Here is a 22,109-nt window from a genome sequence, read left to right on the forward strand (position 1 = left end):
TGGAAAATGCAGCATGCATGTACAATATATCTCCATAATCAATTACAGGCAGAAAAGTAGCTTCCACAAGTTTCTTCCTAGCACTAAAAGTAAAGCAAGATTTGTTTCTGTAATAGAAGCCAAGCTAGACTTTAAGTTTCTTAACTAAAGCAGTAATATGTTCATTGAAGGAAAGCTTATCATCTATCCATATCCCCAAGTACTTATATGAAGACACTCTTTCAATTGATTTCCCATCTAATGACAAAATGCCACAATTGTCGAGTAGCTGTGCTCGAGCTTTTGAGAAGACCATAAACTTTGTTTTCTGTGTATTTAAAACCAATTTTAGACTCAATAATGTGTATTGCAATGCCTGAAATGCAGTCTGAAGTTCCTGCACTGCTACTGAAATGGTGGAAGCCTGGGTGTAAACCACTGTATCATCAGCGTATAAATGTAATTTGGCTTAAGCATCTCTATCCAAATCATTTATAAAAATTGAAAACAAAATGGGTCCTAAGATTGATCCTTGAGGGACACCTTTAGTTATCTCAAGAAAATCAGATTTATAACCCTCAGCATAAACACATTGAATACGATCTACCAAATAATTCTGGAACCATGCAACAGCCTTCTCACTTAAACCAATTGAACGTAGTTTGGTCAATAACAATCCATGATCAACCGAATCAAATGCCTTAGAAAGATCAACAAATAATGCAGCAGAATGTTGCTTCTTATCTAAGGCCCCAATAATATCATTTGTCACTAATGTAGCAGCAGTGATAGTGCTATGGCCACTTCTGAACCCTGACTGAAAATTATTTAAAATATTTTTGTCAGTCAAATACTGTTTTAACTGTACATTCACAAATGATTCCAAGATCTTTGACAAAACAGAAAGTTTTGATATTGGATGGTAATTATTCAATTCTGATGGGTCTCCACCTTTATGTAAAGGGAGAACATAGGCTGCCTTCCAACTTTTAGGAATGGAGTTAGAAAGAAGACTCAAATTAAAAATATGCGCTATGGGCTCAGCAATAATATCAGCTGCCACTTTTAACAGAAAGGGATCCAGATTATCTGTACCTGCTGACTTTTTGTGATCAATGTCTCTGAGGGCTTTATGAACTTCTGAAACTGAAATCGGTTTAAAATTAAACAATTCCCGATTTACATTTTCAGATGCTGACATGGCTGGACATGGGACAGATTTATTTACGGTTTGATTAAATATGAATCCAGCCTGAATAAAGTGTTTATTAAACTGATTGACTATGACTGCTTTATCTTTTATTTCATCTGAACCAATAAGAATCTGATCTGGGAGGTTTGAGGTCACACGTGCACCCGATAAAGATTTAATTGATTTCCAAAACTTTAAAGGATTGTTTAAGTTTTCTGTGGTTGACTTCAAAAAAAATTCAGATTTGGACTTTCTAATCATCAAAGTACACTTGTTTCTTACAGTTCTAAATGCAGTCCAATCAGCAGAAGAGTCGGAAAATCTGGCTTGTGCCCACATTTTATTTCTCAAACAGATTAGCTCTGATAGGCTGTCTGAAAACCAATGATTGTCCTTACCACTGATCCTAAACTTTTTGATTGGTACATATTTATTTACAATGGAAATAAAATTTGAATGAAAAAAATCCCATGCCATTTCAGCATCCGAAAACAAAGACACCCTGCTGAGTTCACTATGATACAGATCATGCAGAAAAGCTTGTTGTTCACAACTTTTGAAATGTCTTTTTAGGATCATGCGTGGTTTTACCTTAGGGATTTTTGTATTTCTTACACAAGCGACTGCACAATGGTCACTGACATCATTACAAAATACGGCAGTTGAGGTGTATTTATGAACTGAGTTTGTTACGATTAGATCTAGGAGAGTAGATTTTATTTCTGCTTTGGGATTTATTCTTGTCGGTTCATTAATAAGTTGCACTAAATTTAAGTCATTACATAAGTCTTTAAAACAATCAGAGTTCCCAGACAGCCAGTCCCAATTCATATCACCCATAAGAATAAATTCAGAGTCATTAATTTTATGTAATATTTCGGATATAGATTGGAAAGCATCCTTTGAAGCAGATGGAGGTCTATAGCACCCAACTACTGTAATATCAGCGTCTTTTGAAATATTCACTTTCACTGTCAGAATTTCAAACTGTTTAGCTTTAGTTAGTGACAGGGTTACCGAGCTTAAAAACTTGGATTTCACATATATGGCAACCCCACCTCCTTTGCCAACCCGATCAGTTCTATAAACTTTAAAACCTTCAATAGAAATAAATTCATCAGATACAGATTTTTTAAGCCAGGTTTCAGAGATAATAATGATATCAGCATTGGTTGTATTAGCCCAGATCCTAATCATATCCATTTTAGGGACTAGGCTTCTAACGTTTAAATGTATAAACCCAAGGCCATGTCTGCTTTTGAAATCTGAAGGAGTGGCTAAGGATTGCAAAGTATTAAGAAGACCAAGAACAGGACCAGGATTGGGCTGAACATTACCAGATAACATCAATAAAAGCATAATCAAACAACGTAGTTTTTGTTTAGCTGGGTAATATTTATCATTACCACTGTCCTCTATGAACTGAGAAAAAGAGTAATCTGAGACAGTAAAATGATCATTTAACAACAATAAGTTCTGGAGATACAGGGTGTTATTAATTTGTGAACAATTTTTTTGGTAACACAGGTTGATTTTCTGGCTGTACATCTCATAATAACTTGTAGATGAAATTGAGAAATGACCGTAATTTAACTGTATCAGTATACTACTCATTTTGGGCATATTAAATTCATCTAGTATAGGGCTGGACTGTAAAAGTATGAAGAGTATAAAAAAATGCATGATGTCAAGTTACCAGATTTAGTTGAAGACAGCCTTAACAGGGGTGAACAGTAGCTTGGAGTCAAAAAGTCAGGGCTATAGGATGGAGGCTAGCAGGGAAGCTTCCAGGTGATAGCTCGCAAGCAAGGCTAATAGTAGCAGGCTAGGAGTAGGGTTATCAGCAACAAAGCTAGCAGCAGGGCATCCAGGTGGTGGCTAGCTAGTGGGGCCAGCAACAAGGCATCCGAAAGGTGGCTAGCAAGTGGAGCTAGTAGCAGAATCCTGGTGGTAGCTAGCAAGGGCAGCTAGCAGCAAGGCATCCAGGTGGTAGCTACCAGCAACAGGCTAACAACAGAGCATCCAGGTGATGGCTAGCAGACAAAGCCACCAGCAGCAGGCTATGAAGCAAGGCCACCAACAGCAGGCTAGCAGCAGAGCTACCAGTAGCAGGGTAGCAGCAGGGCATCCAAGAACCGGCTAGCAAGCAAGCAGGACTACTGACAGCAAACTAGCAGCAGTAATTCCAGCAGCAAGGTAGCAATAGATCATGCAGGTGGTAACTAGCTGCAGGGCTAGTTGCAGCAGGCTAACAAGCAGGGCTACCTGTAGCAGGCTGCTAGCAGGGCATCCAGGTGGTGGCTAGCAAACAGGGCTACCAGGTGGTCAATGTCCAGGTTTTAAGTTCAAAATTCAGCCTTATCCGCTATTAAAATAATCCCAGTATGGAAGAGAATGTCCTGTTTCTCAAGAGTATACTCATTTGAGTTTAAAAGACATAAAAAAGACATTAGATTAGACATTAGTTAGATTAGTTTATATGTCTTAGATTTATCTAATAAAGCCTTATTCATATTGAAAAGAGAAGTATCTTGTGTTTTGTGCTTACAAGTTAATGTCTTAAACTGCCGATCTTGTTACTGTGCTAATTAATAGTGTTTTCACTATAGTTTGGATATTAGTATCCAGCGCAGATTTGATGTTAAACGGCTAGTTCACTGAATCGCAGGGCGTCTCCGTGACCAGCCGTGAAACAGTGATTCTGTTCAAATTCCCTTTAAAATCTTAAATGATTCCCTTTGAGCTAAATTGACCTGTTTCCCTTACACATACTATATATCAGTGTAAAGATCTAAGCCTCAAGCATCTGTAGATCGCTGTTTTTCAAAGGAAAGCTTATCGAGAATGTATTTGCTAAATTTGTATAAGCAGTACACATCAAAAACAGGATACACATTCACAAAAAGTGAAAGATAGGCGGAAAGATTGTTTGGATTCTGGCACTCTCTCATGATGGCTTGTGATGCGCTCTCTGACGCACCTGTCATCTAATGGGGGCGGAACTTTAAACAGTTTCATATATGTGTGAGTGTGTTTTATGTTGAATGTGCCTGTATCTGCATGATTGCCATCTATCTGAGTGCAAATCAGCTCGCTATTATTGTGTAATCATGGCTATCAATGTAAACGCCATCTATATGAACAGAGTTTGATTTATTGACTTTATGGCACATTTATTTGATTACCATCTCTATAACAGGCCATCAGCACATCAGCATGTATTTGCATTGTAATTCATTGTAAAGGCTGTATGTCTAGCAAACACAGGATGTTCTGTAATTGACATACAAAGTTAAATTTTTTTTATTTTTGTTACTCAAATAATTCTTATTGTATTTTTCTTGTGCTCAAATAAATCACTTGTATGATTTTTAAGTTTCTGTCTATAATTTTATAGTAAAAAAAAAAAAACAGTGGTATGTTTAATGACTAAAATAGTTTGTAGAACCCTTCAATACAGTTAGTAAATATTTTTTATATTCGTGGGGGGGGGGGGGTGCTAGAAATTGGTTGCATGAATCTCATATATCATGGTATGTTCTTCAGATTTCAAATATAAACTCATGAGGCATGTGACTTTCAAACCATCACTTTTCTACATTGCTACAGGACTGATTTCATGTATTTTTTTAGGGCTGTCAAAAATAGCGCGTTAACTATGTTAATTCGTTGTTTGTTGTTAATTACATCAAATTTTTTAACGCATTTCACGCATGCGCAGTGTGACAAATTATTCAGCTCAGGAAAGTCTTGTCGATCTCAGAATTCTCAAGATAGTAAAAAACAGCGGTGAGCGCCGCAACGAAAACACAGAAGAAGCTTAAGGTTTTACCCCAGTTACTCTCAAATACATTCAAGCCAAGCTCGATAAACAGAGACGACTTTGGTAGGTGATACGCTGGAGCTTCTTCCTGTTACAGCGTCCTGTGTTTCACACTGCGCATTCGCAGAACGCATACATGCAATGCAGCGAACATTACAGCTATTTGGGAAAGAATATGCATTTTTACTTGGTTTTACTGGCACTTGAAGCCTTCAGAACGTGAAAATATCGATCCTAAAGTATTGTGGCAGAGCAAATGAACATCTCCCAAAAACAAGAGTGCCTTTTATGTTATGGCGGCGTACGTTTGTGTTTCTGAGTTCATTCTTTCGAGTTTCTCTATGCATATTTTCATATTCTCTTACACTATCTGTAGTTAAATGGCATGGTTTGATATAGTGCTCAGGTAAACTTGATTAAGTAAATGTTAAACTTTTGAAATTCAGAAAAAAGAACCACATATTGATGAATCAATACATGAAAATTATGGATCTGTGTCCAGTTATTTATCTTTTGGTATGCATTTCAGAAAAAAATGGTTAGGATTCAGGTGTAATTGCAAATAGTGATTAATCATGATTAATCCACTGAAAATTATGATTAATTTGATTAAAAATTTGAATAATTTGACAGCCCTAGTATTTTTATATCAAATAAAAAAAGTGTTTAACACACTGAAGTAAGGACTATGTGAAATTTTAATTTAGGTAGGGCATTTTCAGCTGTGAGTCCCAGTGGTGGACAGTAACGGAGTACCTTTTCTTCGTTACTGTACTTAAGTAAATTTTTCAAGTATCTGTACTTTACTGGAGTAGTTTTATTTTGAGTAACTTTTACTTTTACTCCAGTACATTCCAAAGCATAAGATCGTACTTTTAACTTAACTACATTACATACAACATATCGTTACTCCCTATAATATATCACATGCTCCGACACGCAGAAGCATGTCTGATTCATCACGAATGAACTGAGTCTTTTAAAAATAAACTTTTAAATCGAATCGCAAATCTCACAAAACGATTTGTTTATGAATTAGAATTATCCGATTGCAGCTGTTCAGGAGTCGACCACTCACTGATTCAAAGAACCGTTTAGTGCGAGTCTCCAGAGCTAAGAACCGGGAGATCTTGTGAGCGTGCGTGCGTCTAATGTTGCTAAAAGTAAGTTATTAATGTCCAAATTTAGGATTAATTATTGTAACTGAAAATCATATTTAGGTCAAAATTGGCAGTTGTTTTGGAACTAAATCCGCTGTAAAGAGTGATCTATTTAAGCCCACTGAAATGCTCGAGTGCAGACGATGCAGACACATCAATCAGCGTCTCTGTGTTTTAGGTAAAAAAAAACAAAAAAAAAACATTAAACTAACACAGATTAAATAAAATTACTCATGCATGTTCAAATTCCCTGCTGCCGTAATATTAACAGTTTTATTAAAATGCTACCATGTTCTATGTGAAGTCTGTTTTTATATTGTTTATCAACAGTAACGCTATTTTATTTTATATTTTATATTAACGTTGTTTGGATTAACTAGACTAGTACTGAAAATAAGTAAATATTGTTAGCTGATGCTAACTGTCTAGCTAACAACTTGCTTGTGCTAACTTGAGGTAATTTTTATAAATAATGTCCAAATATTTTTATTCAACAACCTATATATATATATTATATAAAGATTACATCTGGGGAGAAAAGAAAGGATGTGATGTTCAGAACATGGTAACTAGTAATTGTGATGCACCCCGTTTGGCCAGGGGTGTTTTTACACCACAGACAAGGTTAGAGAAGGAAAAAATCATTATGAAAATATAATTATATTTTCCTTCAAATGTTCTTCCTAACTTCAGGCCTTATTATCATGTCATATATAACTGTAATGTTCTGTAAAACAAAACTTTAAAATACTTTGTTCTTACTGGTGAAAATCAGATGGTCATCTATGTTTTCTCTCAGGTACATCACAGTGTAAGCTTCACAGTTAACATCACTCTCATCAACATCCATATCAACAACAAAAATATATCTTGACTCCATAATAGTAGTTATTTTGGAAAAAATCCCAGGTATTTTGAGCAGTAGGATTATAAAAAAAAAATGTGGTAGTATAAAATTGAATTAAGTAGCCTATATAAAATTGCAAACATCTATCTTTCAGTACTTTTTTACTTAAGTACATAAAAAATTGAGTACTTTTGTACTTTCACTTGAGTAAAATTGAAAAGGGAGTACTTTTACTTTTACCGGAGTAATATTTTACTATACGTATCTGTATCTTTTACTCAAGTACTTGATTTGTGTACTGAACAGGTTTATCAAAATGTCATAACTGGATCTTCAAGTGAAATGAGTTTTATCAGATGACATATGCAGGACTTCTTTAACAGTCTGCTTAAACCTAGCATCTGCTTCCATTTATCTGACTTTACTTATGAATTTAATGACCAAATCTCAAAATCCAATCAACAACATTAAAAATTATGCATAAAACCTTCCAATAGAAAACTCTCTTCCCTATTTTTTTTCCCCCAATAACCGGTTACACTCAGATGTACCTCACAATATTACAAAATTACTTTAATACAGACATACATATCTGAAGGGTGGCTTTATAGAGAAGAAACAATACCTTCTTTAGCAGCAAAAGCCTGACTGTCATTAATAATTCTCTGGAGCTCAGGGTTGTAGCGTGTTCCCTCTGGAAAGATGACAAGATACATCTGTACAAAAAAAAAAAAAAAAACAGACAGTTAAATAGAATGTTACTAAATTATGAGTCTATCACAGCCCTGGGACAATGATAGATTCTAAAATAGGCATTTCTCAGTTCTGTCATGGAGTGAAAATACAAAACTTGTGAATATCAAATACGGGGAGCAACAGAGAACTCATTTATCCCCCTTGTTTATGGAACAGAAAGGGCTTGGCTCCAACCCATAGTTAGGGATGGGTATCGTTAAGGTTTTAACGGTATTACTACTCTTACTACTGCTTAACAGTCCAGTACTTTAACGGTATTCTTATCGGTACTTTGTGTTGTGTGTGTGTGCGTGTGTTTTTTAAGAACAAGTTGAGAACAGAATTAACATTTCTTTATTTTTTTAATGTAAAATTAATAAAACAATTAGCGCAAGACAGCCATGTTTGAACAAATCTATTATACAAAAAACAAATGAATGTAAAACAAATGAAATAAACTATATTTTTATAAACAGAACTTCCACTAAGGTTAGCAAACCAGGGAGATTTTACATTTATTTTAAATGACATGAACAACGTTGATTCAACATGATTTTAGCATACATAACGTACCTGATGTAGATGGGGCAACAACCAGAAACGAGCTAGCTAGGCAGTCGAAAACTTTGCATTTCTCTGTCTGCACATAATGCACTTTTGAAAGATGCTTTGACATGCGTTTCTGCCCTTACATGCAAAAATGTTGTTGCACTTATGACAACGAGTGTTGTCTGCATCAACTCCAGTGAAGTATAACCACACTTTGGAACATTTTGCTCACGTTTTGCTCTCTCCGCCATCATCACTCTTTGTATTAAGCGGGAGTTTTCTAATTGTTATGCCTGTACCGCGCTCGGTCTTGTTGTGTGTGTGTGTGACTGAGGCCGGTGACACACTGGCTGCGTGGCGTGATCGTGGAGTTTCTGCTGCGTGTCAGTTGAGTGGCGACTGCTTCGCATTTTCTTTGTCTTTACACACCAGAATCGTGCCTGACACGGCGCTGGCGCGCTGCTGCTGCTATAGGTGACATAGAGGAAGGCCACCGACAGACCAGGCTCTTCTTCATAACAACAATATCTATACTTCATGTTGAGTATAAAGCCTACTGAAAAAGGACACCGTCAACAGTATTGACAGCAAAATAGATTTATTTGAAAATCGATAATTAATTTCTTTTTTTAAATTACATTATCTGAATATATGTCAACCTATAGACTTTCAAACATCAAAGTGTCATGAATTAATATGTATTTGTGTACAAAATTAAAAATGGACACGCCACGCAGCTAAGACTTGCTAAGCTAAGCTTGTGCCACGCATCCAGTGTGTCGCCGGCCTGACAGACAGCCTCCGCAGCGCGCATGAGAGATCTCACAGACACATGTCTTAATAATATTGCAAATTAGAAATGTTTGGTAAGATAAAATGTGCACGATAACATTATTAATAATCACTTTTTATGGTTTTGTGCTGCTTTATAAAAAAAAAAAAAAAAAAAAAAAAAAATCCAAAACAACATTTTACAAATATTTACTTAACACTGAACATTTTTTGTACATTCTAGCAGACAATATACAAACAAAGCACAATTTATCTTAAAATTAATTAATTAAAAGTTGTATTTATATTTTTTTGTCCATTTTTAAGGCTTGAATCAGATTTTTTATGGTACAAATAAATGCAGGCTTGATGAGCAGAAGAGACTTCTTTTAAAACATATAAGATATTGCAGATCCCGATTTGAACACTATGTGTATTATTGTTGTATTTATTGACAGACTGATAAGACCAACACTGTAAACCAAACATTTGTACTTTCTCTAACATGCATATTTTGGATACACGGTTCAATTAAGGTCCTCTGAAAAATGGAAAAATCTAAAAATGGTAAATACCACGGTTCTCTTTTTTTTTTTTTTTTTGTTGCAGTATTCAAATTTATAGGAGCATTAAAAAGTTATAAAAATAAACTCCATTATAATGCTCATTAATATCCAAGTGCTAGCCACGCTTATGCTTACGATTAACTACATATACACTAACGGCGAGGTTTATTCCAATCAGACATTCAAATTGAAATATGGTATAATATTCATAACAGAAGCTCTTAATATTTAAAATGTAATTGAAACTTAGCTGCTTGAACATATTTTGTTAGTTTGATGCATTTTCTCCTCTTGAGGTTTTGCCACTGCTTTTATGAAGAGGTTATGGAGGTAAATCAGTAGCTAAACTTGAGAGGTTGTTGATCTGAATGTGAGAACGTGTCATATTAATATTAGTATTTTTAAGTTGAAATTTACACTCACAGCTCTGATGTGAAAAACTGAATCTTTCACCCTTGTTTTGAATTGGAAGTTGCACATTAATAGCTACAAATGTGTAAAATGACATTCACACAAAGAAAATAAAAGACACGAATGTTTACAATATATTTTCTTTTGCACTTTACTTCTATTTCGCTGCACAATGTCAAGTAGGCATTTACAACCTCTCAGATCTGGCTGTACAAGCTCCAATATTAGGGCTTTGACTTTTGCTACTCCTTTTACGATATCCCTGTTGCAAATCTCACTTGTGCACTTGTATATGCAGATGCATTAATTAGGTAAACCTTGCCGCTGTTATCTCTGACTTGCTTAGTTGAGGTCACTTCATCTACAGTGATATCATTGACTTGATTGCAAATAAATGCAAATAAATAAATAAAATCTAACTGAACAGAGATGACATCACTGAATTCAATGATGAACTGTCATTTTGCATTATTGACGCACAGTTTTCCTAATGAATGTTGTTCAGTTGCTTTGACGCAATGTATTTTGTTTAAAGCGCTATATAAATAAAGGTGACTTGACATGTGAGATAGCAGAACCAGGGGTGGGGCTTTGATGACATATTAAGACAATTTATTGGTCGATGCCTGACCAATGAACAACACCAGCCATCTCAACTTGCCAAGAAAGAAATATGTTTTTTAGTGTATCAGTTGTTTGTAAAAAAAAAACTGCAAACTATTTTTACTAAATATCTTTATTCAGTAAATATTAGCAAATGTTATATTTTAAATGGTCCTTCATGGATCATAATTATTGCCCATATTATTTATTATCATAATCTCTTCAAATTAACGAAACCGAACTGCTGATCAATGCTGCTTAAAAGTTGCCGATTTGATTCCTTGTTGTCTTTCAAAGGACACTGTCTGTGAGTTTGCCTTACTGTGCGATTATTCTGTGATCGCGCCGATTCTCTCTCATCCTCTATCGCTCATTCTCTCTCTCTCTCTCTCCCGCATTTTGATTCAGTTATGTCTTGTATTTGTTTACTGTCTGTATTGTTGTACGTATGATTTATAGTTTGATGTATTATTAGTTCAATTATTAAAATCCAATATATATTCATGATTGCTTCTGTCTAAAATGCTCACATCACGAGTAAATGAAATGTTTGATCTTAAGCTACAAAGCTCTTTACTTTTCAATAATTGAAATTTCATAAGGATAGGAGAATGGTTTCATGGCCAGAAACAATTTTTCCTGGAATTATAAGAAGTGATAACTTTATTGAAAGTTGATAAGTTAATCTTATGGCCGTTTGCTGGACAAACCACTGTTTGATTTGCGGTAATTCATAGCAAGAGATATCACTATAATTGATATGAAGAATGGAATACTGACATATTGAGTAAATTACAGTGCCTTGTAATGAGTTATTGATATATACAATTTACCTAATTTACCCAGTGCGGCTACAAAGCAAAAGGATATACAACATATGAAAGATGTTGCATTATTTGTCTACCACAAAATACCTGAATGGCAAGAAGAGTGCAGTATCTTAAAAAAAGAATATTCAGTGAATATAGTTGTGCAGTGTTTTACAAATAACTGCTACATATACATAAAACTAATTTCTTTCTTGGCAAGTCGCAATGACTGGTGTTGTTCACTGGCTAGGCATCGACCAATAAAATGTCTTCATTCACACCAAAACTTTCCCCTCATCTCTTATCTCTCACATCTGTATATATGAGTTTACAAGTGAGTTTTGCAACAGGAATACTCCAAGAGGTGTAGCAAAATTCAAAGCACTAGGATTTGAACTTGTACTGCAAGATCTGAGAGGTTGTAAGTGCCGACTTGACGTTGTGCAGCGAAACCGAAGCAAATTGCAAAAGTAAACATTTCATAAACATTCGTGCAAATGTAATTTTCTTTATGTGAATGTAATTCTACAGCAACCTCGAGTTTAGCTACTGATGTTCCTCCATAAAACTCACCATAAAAGCAGTGGCAACCTCAAGAGGAGGAAACGTATCAAGTCAAGTCACCTTTATTGATATAGCGCTTTAAACAAAATATATTGCGTCAAAGCAACTGAACAACATTCATTAAGAGAACAGAGTGTCAATAATGCAAAATGATAGTTAAAGGCAGATCATCACTGAATTCAGTGATGTCATCTCTGTTCAGTTAGATGATGTCTGTGCATTTATTTGCAATCAAGTCAACGATATCGCTGTAGATGAAGTGACCTCAACTAAGCAAATCAGAGATGACAGCGGCAAGGAACCGAAACTCCACCGGTGACAGAATGGAGAAAAAACCTTGGGAGAAGCCAGGCTCAGTTGGGGGGCCAGTTCTCCTCTAACCAGACGAAACCAGCAGTTCAGTTCCAGGCTGCAGCAAAGTCAGAAGAATCATCTGTTTCCTGTGGTCTTGTCCTGGTGGTGCTCTGAGACAAGGTCTTTCAGGGGATCTTTATCTGTGGCTCTAGTTGTCCTGGTCTCCGCTGTCTTTCAGGGCAATAGAGGTCCTTTCTAGGTGCTGATCCACCATCTGGTCAGGATACGTACTGGATAAGGGTGACTGCAGTGACCCTCTGATCTGGATACAGACTGGATCTGGTGGCTACGGTGACCTCGGAATAAGAGAGAAACAGACAAATATTAGCGTAGATACCAATGATGATGTAGCAAGTACATAGGGTGTTATGGGAAGTTCTCCCGGTTCCGGTTTACCTAATTAATGCAGCCTAAAAATCCTTTAACGGATTTGGATATTAAAAGCATATTAGTATGTTATGTGTTAGCCAGGTTAAAGAGATGGGTCTTAAATCTAGATTTAAACTGAAAGAGTGTGTCTGCCTCCCGAACAATGTTAGGTAGGTTATTCCAGAGTTTAGGCGCCAAATAGGAAAAGGATCTGCCGCCCGCAGTTGATTTTGATATTCTAGGTATTATCAAATTGCCTCAGTTTTGAGAACGTAGCGGACGTAGAGGATTATAATGTAAAAGGAGCTCATTCAAATACTGAGGTGCTAAACCATTCAGGGCTTTATAAGTAATAAGCAATATTTTAAAATGTATATGATGTTTGATAGGGAGCCAGTGGAGTGTTGACAGGACCGGGCTAATATGGTCATACTTCCTGGTTCTAGTAAGAACTCTTGCTGCTTCATTTTGGACTAGCTGTAGTTTGTTTACTAAGTGTGCAGAACAACCACCCAATAAAGCATTACAATAATCTAACCTTGAGGTCATAAATGCATGGATAAACATTTCTGCATTTGACATTGAGAGCATAGGCCGTAATTTATATATAGATATGGAAAAATGCAGTTTTACAAATGCTAGAAATGTGGCTTTCTAAGGAAAGATTACAATCAAATAGCACACCTAGGTTCCTAACTGATGACGAAGAATTGATAGACCAACCATCAAGTCTTAGTGTTCTAGGTTATTACAAGCAGAGTTTTTAGGTCCTATAATCAACACCTGTTTTTTTCAGAATTTAGCAGTAAGAAATTATTCACTCCGCCCAAGCAGCCACTGCGCACGAGTAACGTTAGCTGTGCTCCTACGCCTAGTGAGAATATAGTTCCCATATTTATACGATTAAAAATGGTCTCTGTCTCATATAGCCTTGTTATTTTTACACGCTGTGACTATACAGATCACAAAATGTAAATAGGAAAATGTTTGCATTATTTTGTCACTTATTGGGATTACTATGCTAACAGTATCCATTTACATCCAGTCTTTGTGCTAAGCTAGGCTAGCGGTGGGTGCCTCAAATAACACTTACAGAACGCACCGAAATGAATGAATCTAACTCTGGGGGATACTGTGAATTAGCTTAAGTCCCAAAAAGTCGAAGTGTTCCATTAATGCCAACAAAGTGTTCAAGTCTATGCAAAAGAATGTTGTAGTCAATTGTGTCAAACGCAGCACTAAGATCCAATAAAATCAATAGAGAGATACACCCACGATCAGATGATAAGAGCAGATAATTTGTAACTCTAAGGAGAGCAGTCTCAGTACTATGATACGGTCTAAATCCTGACTGGAAATCCTCACATTTACCATTTTTCTCTAAGAAGGAATATAATTGTGAGGATAATGTTATATTTAGCACCATTACTTCAAATGAGTTATACTTGAAGCCTGCCCTCTGAGGAATCCTGAAAACGTTGTTATAAATTGAAGCAACACCTCCCCCTTTGCCGCGGCTCATATTTATAACAGTAATCTGGGGGGGTGGACTCATTTAAAATATTGAATCATCAGGTTTTAGCCAGGTTTCTGTCAAACAGAGCACATCTATATTATGATCAGTGATCATATTATTTACAAAAAGTGTTTTCGTAGAAAGGGATCTGATATTCAATAAGCCAAGCTTTATCATTTGTTTATCCATATTCCTTCTGTTTTTTATTTGTTGAACCTCAATTAAATTGTTTAACTTAACTTGGTTTTGGACGTTTTTTGTATTTTCTAGTTCGGGGAACATACACAGTCTCTATAGTGATTTCTAGGTGAAAGAGTCTCAGTGTGCTGAGAATTAACTGACCTCTGTGACGTGAGGCAGCTAGCAGATGATAGGTTTAGCCAGTCTGTCTGCTTCTTGACCTGGGCCCCAGTTAGTCAAGTATAAACTCTAATACTATTTGCCATATTTCTAGAGAGAATAGCGGTGCCACCCCAGGAGGGATGAAGACCATCTCTTTTCAACAGGTCAGGTCTGCCCCAAAAGCTCGTCCAATTGTCTATGAAACCTATGTTATTATGTGGGCACCACTTAGACATCCAGCCATTGAGTGATGACAATCTGTTATGCATCTCGTCACCACGGTAAGTAGGGAGGGGACCAGAGCATATTACAGTGTCTGACATCGTGCTTGCAAGTTCACACACCTCTTTAATGTTATTTTTAGTGATCTCCGACTGGCGAAGTCGAACATCATTAGCGCCGGCATGAATAACAATCTTACTGTATTTACGTTTAGCATTAGCCAGCACTTTTAAATTTGCCAAGATGTCAGGTGCTCTGGCTCCTGGTAAACATTTGACTATGGTGACTGGTGTCTCTATATTCACGTTCCGTAGAATAGAATCACCAATAACTAGAGCACTTTCATCAGGTTTCTCAGTGGGTGCATCACTAAGTGGGGAGAACCTGTTTAATGTTTTGATTGGAACAGAAGAGCGGTGTTTTGACCCACAACTACGCTGCCTCAATGTACCCCAGTTGCCCTGCTGCAGGGGCTTTGTTGCCGGAACCGAACAATGTACAGGAATCCCTGAGCTAGACGCATCCAAAGCCGTATTTAGAGCACTAACATTCTTACTGTCCTCAATTAAAGTTTGGAAGCATGTCTCTAATTCTGAAATCTTCTCTTTCAGCCTAGCTAAATTCCTGCATTTATCACATGTGAATCCCTCATCTGCGACAGAGATAGATAGACTGTACATGTGACAAGAGGTGCAAATAACAATAGCAGGAGAAGCCGTTACTCACCGTGCTTGATGAAATATTCTTACTGCTGCTGTTTGATGAACTTGTGAAAAACTGGAGTGAGAGAGAGGAGATGAGAAAAGAAAACAGCAATATGTTTGAATGAAAACGCTAATGACAAGCTAACGAGTGCTAACGTTTTGCAGGTGTACTGCACTCACGGATAGAAAATAATAGTGAACGATTAAAATTAATCTGAAAAAGATTGATCGATAACATCAGAAATATGGTGTGAATTAAGTTATATTTTATCACTTTAAAAAACAGAGAGTGATAGTAAGATAAAGATTCTAGAAATAAAAACAGTTACACGGAGCTACGATTAGCTACAGAAGGCCAACAGGAAGTAGAGAAACACTGTCCAACAGCGACACCCGCAGTCAGGGAGTGGATAATCAAACTTACAAAACAAGTTCAAGCAGGTAGGTTTCAGTTACATTTTAAATATTAAGCTTCTGTTATGAATATTATTCCATTTTTTTTATTTGAATGTCTGATTGGAATAAACATCGCCGTTAGTGTACATGTAGTTAATCATAAGCATAAGCGTAGAAATGCTAATATAATGAGCATTATAATGAATTTTATTTTTAAAACTATTTAATGCTCCTATAAATTTTATTACTGCAAAAAAAAAAAAAAAAAAAACTAAAATAAACAAGAGAAAAAAATGGCCAAATATGTTCAGAGGAGGATTCCCCGTTAATCAAGCTCCAGGGATAAAATAAATTAATTTTGGAGGGGTAAAGTTTTCATTCCAGGGGCTAAATATCTCGTTATTGGGGTAATTTTTCAACCCACAGACATGAAAAACAACCCGCTCCAACAACGTTAAAGTAGCCCAATTCCACTGGAAAACCATGGATTTGGCAACACTGGAAGAGCATATCTTTCAGATATAGAACCACACACACACCGTGTGGGAAATATTTATTTGATCCCCTGCTGATTTTGTAAGTTTGCCCTCTTAAAAAGGGCGGCAGTGGCTCAGTGGTTCATGTAGGTTGGTGGTTCAATCCCCGGCTCCACCTGACCAAGTGTCGAGGTGTCCTTGAGCAAGACACCTAACCCCAGCTGCTCCCGACGAGCTGGATGGCGCCTTGAATGGCTGACACCGCAGTCGGTGTGTGAATGAGTGTGTGAATGGGTGAATGTGAGGCAAATTGTAAAGCGCTTTGGATGGCCATGTGGTCTGCTGAAAGCGATATATAAATGCAGTCCATTTACCATTAAAAAGAAACTAAGGGTCTGTATTTTATTGGTGGGTTTATTTTAATGGATAGAGACTTGTGATGAGGCTCTTCTCTTTAGGTTTTCATTTAGTTATGAGTGAATTCTTTCTAGAAAAAGAGCAGGAAAAAATAACATGCAAATGTCTCCGAGTCGGCAAAAGCTATGAAAAGATTGACACACTATCTCACAAAGTATGATGACACACCCTGCAGAAGTGACATGCATAGTTTTTGTCACAACTAGAATTACCTACTGTAGCCAAAGCAAAATAAATGCATTTAACCTTTTCCTCCAAGGCCCATATTTAAAAAATAGAGACTTCTGGAAACCCAAACTCTGGTCTTAGGTGAGACTAAAGCCCCTTTCACACTGCCATTCCGGCAAATACAGGGGTAAAGTGTTCCTGTAATTGTTCCCTGGTCGCTAGATTTGGCACTTTCACACTGCCAGTGATGACCCGGTATATGTGCGTGCTTTCACACACAACCCTTGAAGATCCCGTAACGACACGTGACATCAGCGCGTGACGTGTAATGTACGAGTCGACAAAGCTTGGCACGTTATACTTTAACTGAAGCAAGCAAATGATCTCTGCGTCAGCGCGGAAAGTGAGGAACTAACTGATCTCTGCTTCATTACAGTTTGCACATATGTTTTCATCGCGAATGTTGATCTTCCTTCAAAACAGCCGGTAAAAAAGTCGCGCGATAACGCGCGTCATCACTTCGATACCGAATTAGATCTGGCTTTTGTTCACACAGCGCTCGTTCCGGATCGATTACCGCAATGTTACTATGTCCCCGACCCGGGTTCGATTCGGTAATCAATTCCGGGACGTGGTTGCTTTCACACAGAAGGCGACCAGGCAATGTTACGGGAATATTGCGGGTCCGACGTGCAGTGTGAAAGGGGCTCAAGTGAATCATTTCGGATCCAAAAAAAACCCCAAAATGTTCTGGTGTTGCTGGAGGAGGAGTAGAGTGAGAAGTGCTCGGTACCCACAGTGACATTTAGTGGTAGTAAAACTTTTATATAGGGATGAATGAGTTCAAAAGGTGTGAGGGAGTTGTACTGTATCTTATCAATGCTGCTATGAATTCATACACTACTGAGCAACCCTCCACTTATTCCCTGCATTATTGGGCATTATTTTTTTTCAACATGACTATGAATATATTCATTCTCCCAAGGTGAAAATCCTTCAGTGGACATGCATTTCACCCAATCTTAACGCTCTTGAGCAGCTGTGGGGGATTCTGTAGACCAGAATTTATCCAGGAGTTAAACAGGACAGGTGTGAAAACGTCATGAACTTGTACACTCTAATAGTATACGTTACTTCGAATGATTCATTCGCGAACCGGATATCCAAACTGCTTTTTTTAAAACTCTCTCTCACAACAGACACGGAAGAGAAGACAATGTTGAATAAAGTCACAGTTTTTGCTATTTTTGCAAAAATGTATTTTCGATGCTTCAAAAAATTCTAACTGACCCTCTGATGTCACATAGACTACTTTGATGATGTTTTTCTTACCTTCCTGGACATGGACAGTTTACCGCTCACACAGCTTCAATGGAGGGACTAAGAGTTCTCTGACTAAATCTAAAATATCTTAAACTGTGTTCCAAAGATAAATGGAGATCTTATGGGTTTGGAACAACATGAGGGTAAGTTATTAATGACATAATTTTGCTATTTGGGTGAACTAACCCTTTAAGGATATGTTTAAGTGGACCCAGCCCCACCTTCCCCCATTATTCTGTTTAACTACTTAGTAGTAACTACTGTCAGCCAGGATATCAAATGGAAGTTTAACATCAGCTTTCTAATTACAAAAGCACAGCAGAGGATGCACTTCCTGAGGCAGCTGAATAAGTTTAACCTACTAAAGACAATGATGGTTCACTTCTACACTTCCATCGAGTACATTCTCACCACCTCCATCACAATCTGGTATGATGCCGACACTGCCAAGGACAGAGGCCAACTGAAGTTTGGGTAGCACTTTATTTTACAGTCCTGTTCCTCATTTACATACTATGTACGTATTATAGTAATTACAATAACTATGTAATAACAAGGTACTAACCCTGAACCTACCCATAAACCTAACCCTACCCATGTAGTTACCTTGTATTACAGAACTTTCTTAGATAAATACACTGGAAGTACACTATAAGCACATGTAAGTACACGTACTGTAAAATAAAGTGCAATCCAGCTGGAGGGGGTTGGGGTTTGGGGGTTGTTCTGTTTAGCTGTGGGGGTTGAAATAAAGGTGTCAATCTCTTGCTCTTTCATATGGAGAGTGTCTGATGAGCATTTCAAACTTGCAGGTTTAGGCAAAGTGTCTGTCTTAGGACAAATTCCTTGTTTTGTTTGGCTTTTGCAATTCTTGCAAAGGCATACAGAGAATTTAATTACAATATAACATGGTTTTGATTTTCTCAGGTGCCTCTGAGAGAGAGAGAGAGAGAGAGAGAGAGAGAGACAGAGAGAGAGAGAGAGAGAGAGAGAGAGAGAGAGAGAGAGAGAAAGAAACTGGCCGAAAGATATGCTCATCTGCCAAAGATATAAAAGCTTTGATTCGTAATGTGCTGCTTTGTTTTAATTGTATACAATAATTCTGCGGTCACTTTGGAAAATAATAATGTCATTATTGGGCAATTCCAGCATTACTGACACAACATTCTGTCAAAACCAAAAAAAGTTCTAACAGAATGTTATGTCCAGACATCAGAAAGTATCCATCTTTAAAAGTGTTTTATAGGCTATTTTAGATTTGGGTAATACACACATGCTTGACAAAAAAGACCTGAGTGCTTGGGAGACAACATATTTTGTAGACTTTCTGTAATTTACAATGCACAAACCAGAAGCAACCATATCGGCAAAATGGAGAATGGTTGGCCATTATCAAAAAAATAAAATAGGCATTTAAATTTAATTTTACATTTTTGTTTTTCAGAGGAAAGTTCAATGTTAAAGGGGTCATATGATGCTACAAAAAATAGCATTATTTTGTGTATTTGGTGTAATGCAATGTGTTAATGTGATTTAAGTTTAAAAAAAACATTATTTTCCGTATAATATTCATTACTGTTTCTCCTCTATGAACCGCCTTCTGAAGCACGTTGATTTTTACAAGACTCATCATTTTGAAAAATCGAGGTGTATCCAGTGCATTGAGATTGGCTGAATATCTCAAGCGTTTGACGGAAATGTTATGCCCCTTAACATATGCTATCTCTGAATAACTCCGTATATTGCTTTATTTCTACTCAGAGGGAGTGTAAGGCACGTTTATAAACCAAATAACTTAAGTATTGGAGACTCGAACCTCTTCAAACAATTCACCTCAATTTGGTGAACTGGTTCGGCCGGTTCACTACGAAGATCCGGTTAAATAGAAAAATTTGTTCACGATCCGGACATCAGACGAGACAAAACCAATAAAGCTTGGATATCTTCTTCAGTCCATTTGAGTTTTGATGGTTTGCCTTTTAGCAGTGACGCTGGGGGGGTGGGGTGAGGGTGCCCAGCCCCAGCCCATAAAATCGACAATACATGATATTATTGTGCATGGATAGAGCAGGAGAGAGACTATTTGTTCTTGTCATAGCCTAGCTATTTAGGGTTTTAAACCATGCAGGTGTGCGGGAGAGAGCCTATGGAATCACAAATAATAAAAAAAAAAAAATACTTTCAAACATACTGATAAACTAACATTAAATATAAAAATACTGTATTAAAAACAGCTAGTTCATATATAGTCGGACGCAACTGTCATATTGTGTGCCCTGTGACAAATTCGCCGCATCTGCGCACAGAAGTTATCAGTCTAAATATTCTGCAAAATCAGTCAACGGTGAAATTCAATAGCAGATATCATTTAAAGTGCAACAGTTTAACAATAATATTGGACATAAACGAAAACCTTAAATATCAAGTATTCAAAACAGGTAAGTTCATATATTTGGAGTAAAGTTGAATTGAACTGATGCATCAGTCACAAAGCACTCCGGACCGCGCCCCATGACGAGCCCAACGCACCACCGAAGAAACGAGAATGAGATGTATTCTAACATAACTGTGGCACTAAACTCAGTTTAAAATATTGCACATATATAGGCCATTCAGATATCTTGTTAAAGTGCAATGAAATACCTTAGATCTGCAGACGATGTATACTCAACTAAAGGATTATTAGGAACACCTTACTAATACTGTGTTTGACCCCCTTTCGCCTTAAGAACTCCCTTAATTCTACGTGGCATTGATTCAACAAGTTGCTGAAAGCATTCTTTAGAAATGTTGGCCCATATTGATAGGATAGCATCTTGCAGTTGATGGAGATTTGTGGGATGCACATCCAGGGCACGAAGCTCCCGTTCTACCACATCCCAAAGATGCTCTATTGGGTTGAGATCTGGTGACTGTGGGGGCCAATTTGGTACAGTGAACTCATTGTCATGATCAAGAAACCAATTTTAAATGATTCAAGCTTTGTGACATGGTGCATTATGCTGCTGGAAGTAGCCATCAGAGGATGGGTACATGGTGGTCATAAAGGGATGGACATGGTCAGAAACAATGCTCAGGTAGTCCGTGGCATTTAAACAATGCCCAATTGGCACTAAGGGGCCTAAAGTGTGCAAAGAAAATATCACCCACACCACATGTTCTCATTCTGACTCTACCACCTGAATGTCTCAACAGAAATCGAGACTCATCAGACCAGGCAACATTTTTCAAGTCTTCAACAGTCCAATTTTGGTGAGCTTATGCAAATTGTAGCCTCTTTTTCCTATTTGTAGTTGAGATGAGTGGTACCCGGTGGGGTCTTCTGCTGTTGTAGCCCATCTGCCTCAAGGTTGTGAGTGTTGTGGCTTCACAAATGCTTTGTTGTATACCTCGGTTGTAACAAATGGTTGTTTCAGTCAAAGTTGCTCTTCTATCAGCTTGAATCAGTCGGCCTATTCTCCTCTGACCTCTAGCATCAACAAGGATTTTTTCCCCCACAGGACTGCCGCATACTGGATGTTTTTCCCTTTTCACATGGCACCAACAACCTTGCCACGCTCAAAATTGCTTAAATCACATTTCTTTCCCATTCCGACATTCAGTTTGGAGTTCAGGAGATTGTCTTGACCAGGACCACACCCCTAAATGCATTGAAGCAACTGCCATGTGATTGGTTGATTAGATAATTGCATTAAACTGAACAGGTGTTCCTAATAATCCTTTAGGTGAGTGTATGTCTGTTTGTAGATGGTGACTTTGTAACAGCCAAAACTATGTATTTTGCATGCATCACATTATAGTGTGGTGTGCCCT

At 37.3% G+C, this 22,109-nt stretch overlaps 1 protein-coding gene across 1 annotated transcript in view; it reads right to left on the reverse strand.

Moving 5' to 3' along the window:
• LOC113096295 (1-acyl-sn-glycerol-3-phosphate acyltransferase epsilon-like) overlaps positions 1-22,109 on the reverse strand; it is a 72,699-nt gene that overhangs the window by 45,938 nt on the left and 4,652 nt on the right. The window contains exon 5 of the mRNA XM_026261658.1: positions 7,627-7,717. Coding sequence (XP_026117443.1) covers positions 7,627-7,717 — 91 coding nt within the window. The remainder of the gene's footprint in view (positions 1-7,626; positions 7,718-22,109) is intronic.

This window comes from Carassius auratus, unplaced genomic scaffold (genome assembly GCF_003368295.1).
Source record: "Carassius auratus strain Wakin unplaced genomic scaffold, ASM336829v1 scaf_tig00215910, whole genome shotgun sequence".
In the NCBI taxonomy this organism is placed as follows: domain Eukaryota; kingdom Metazoa; phylum Chordata; class Actinopteri; order Cypriniformes; family Cyprinidae; genus Carassius; species Carassius auratus.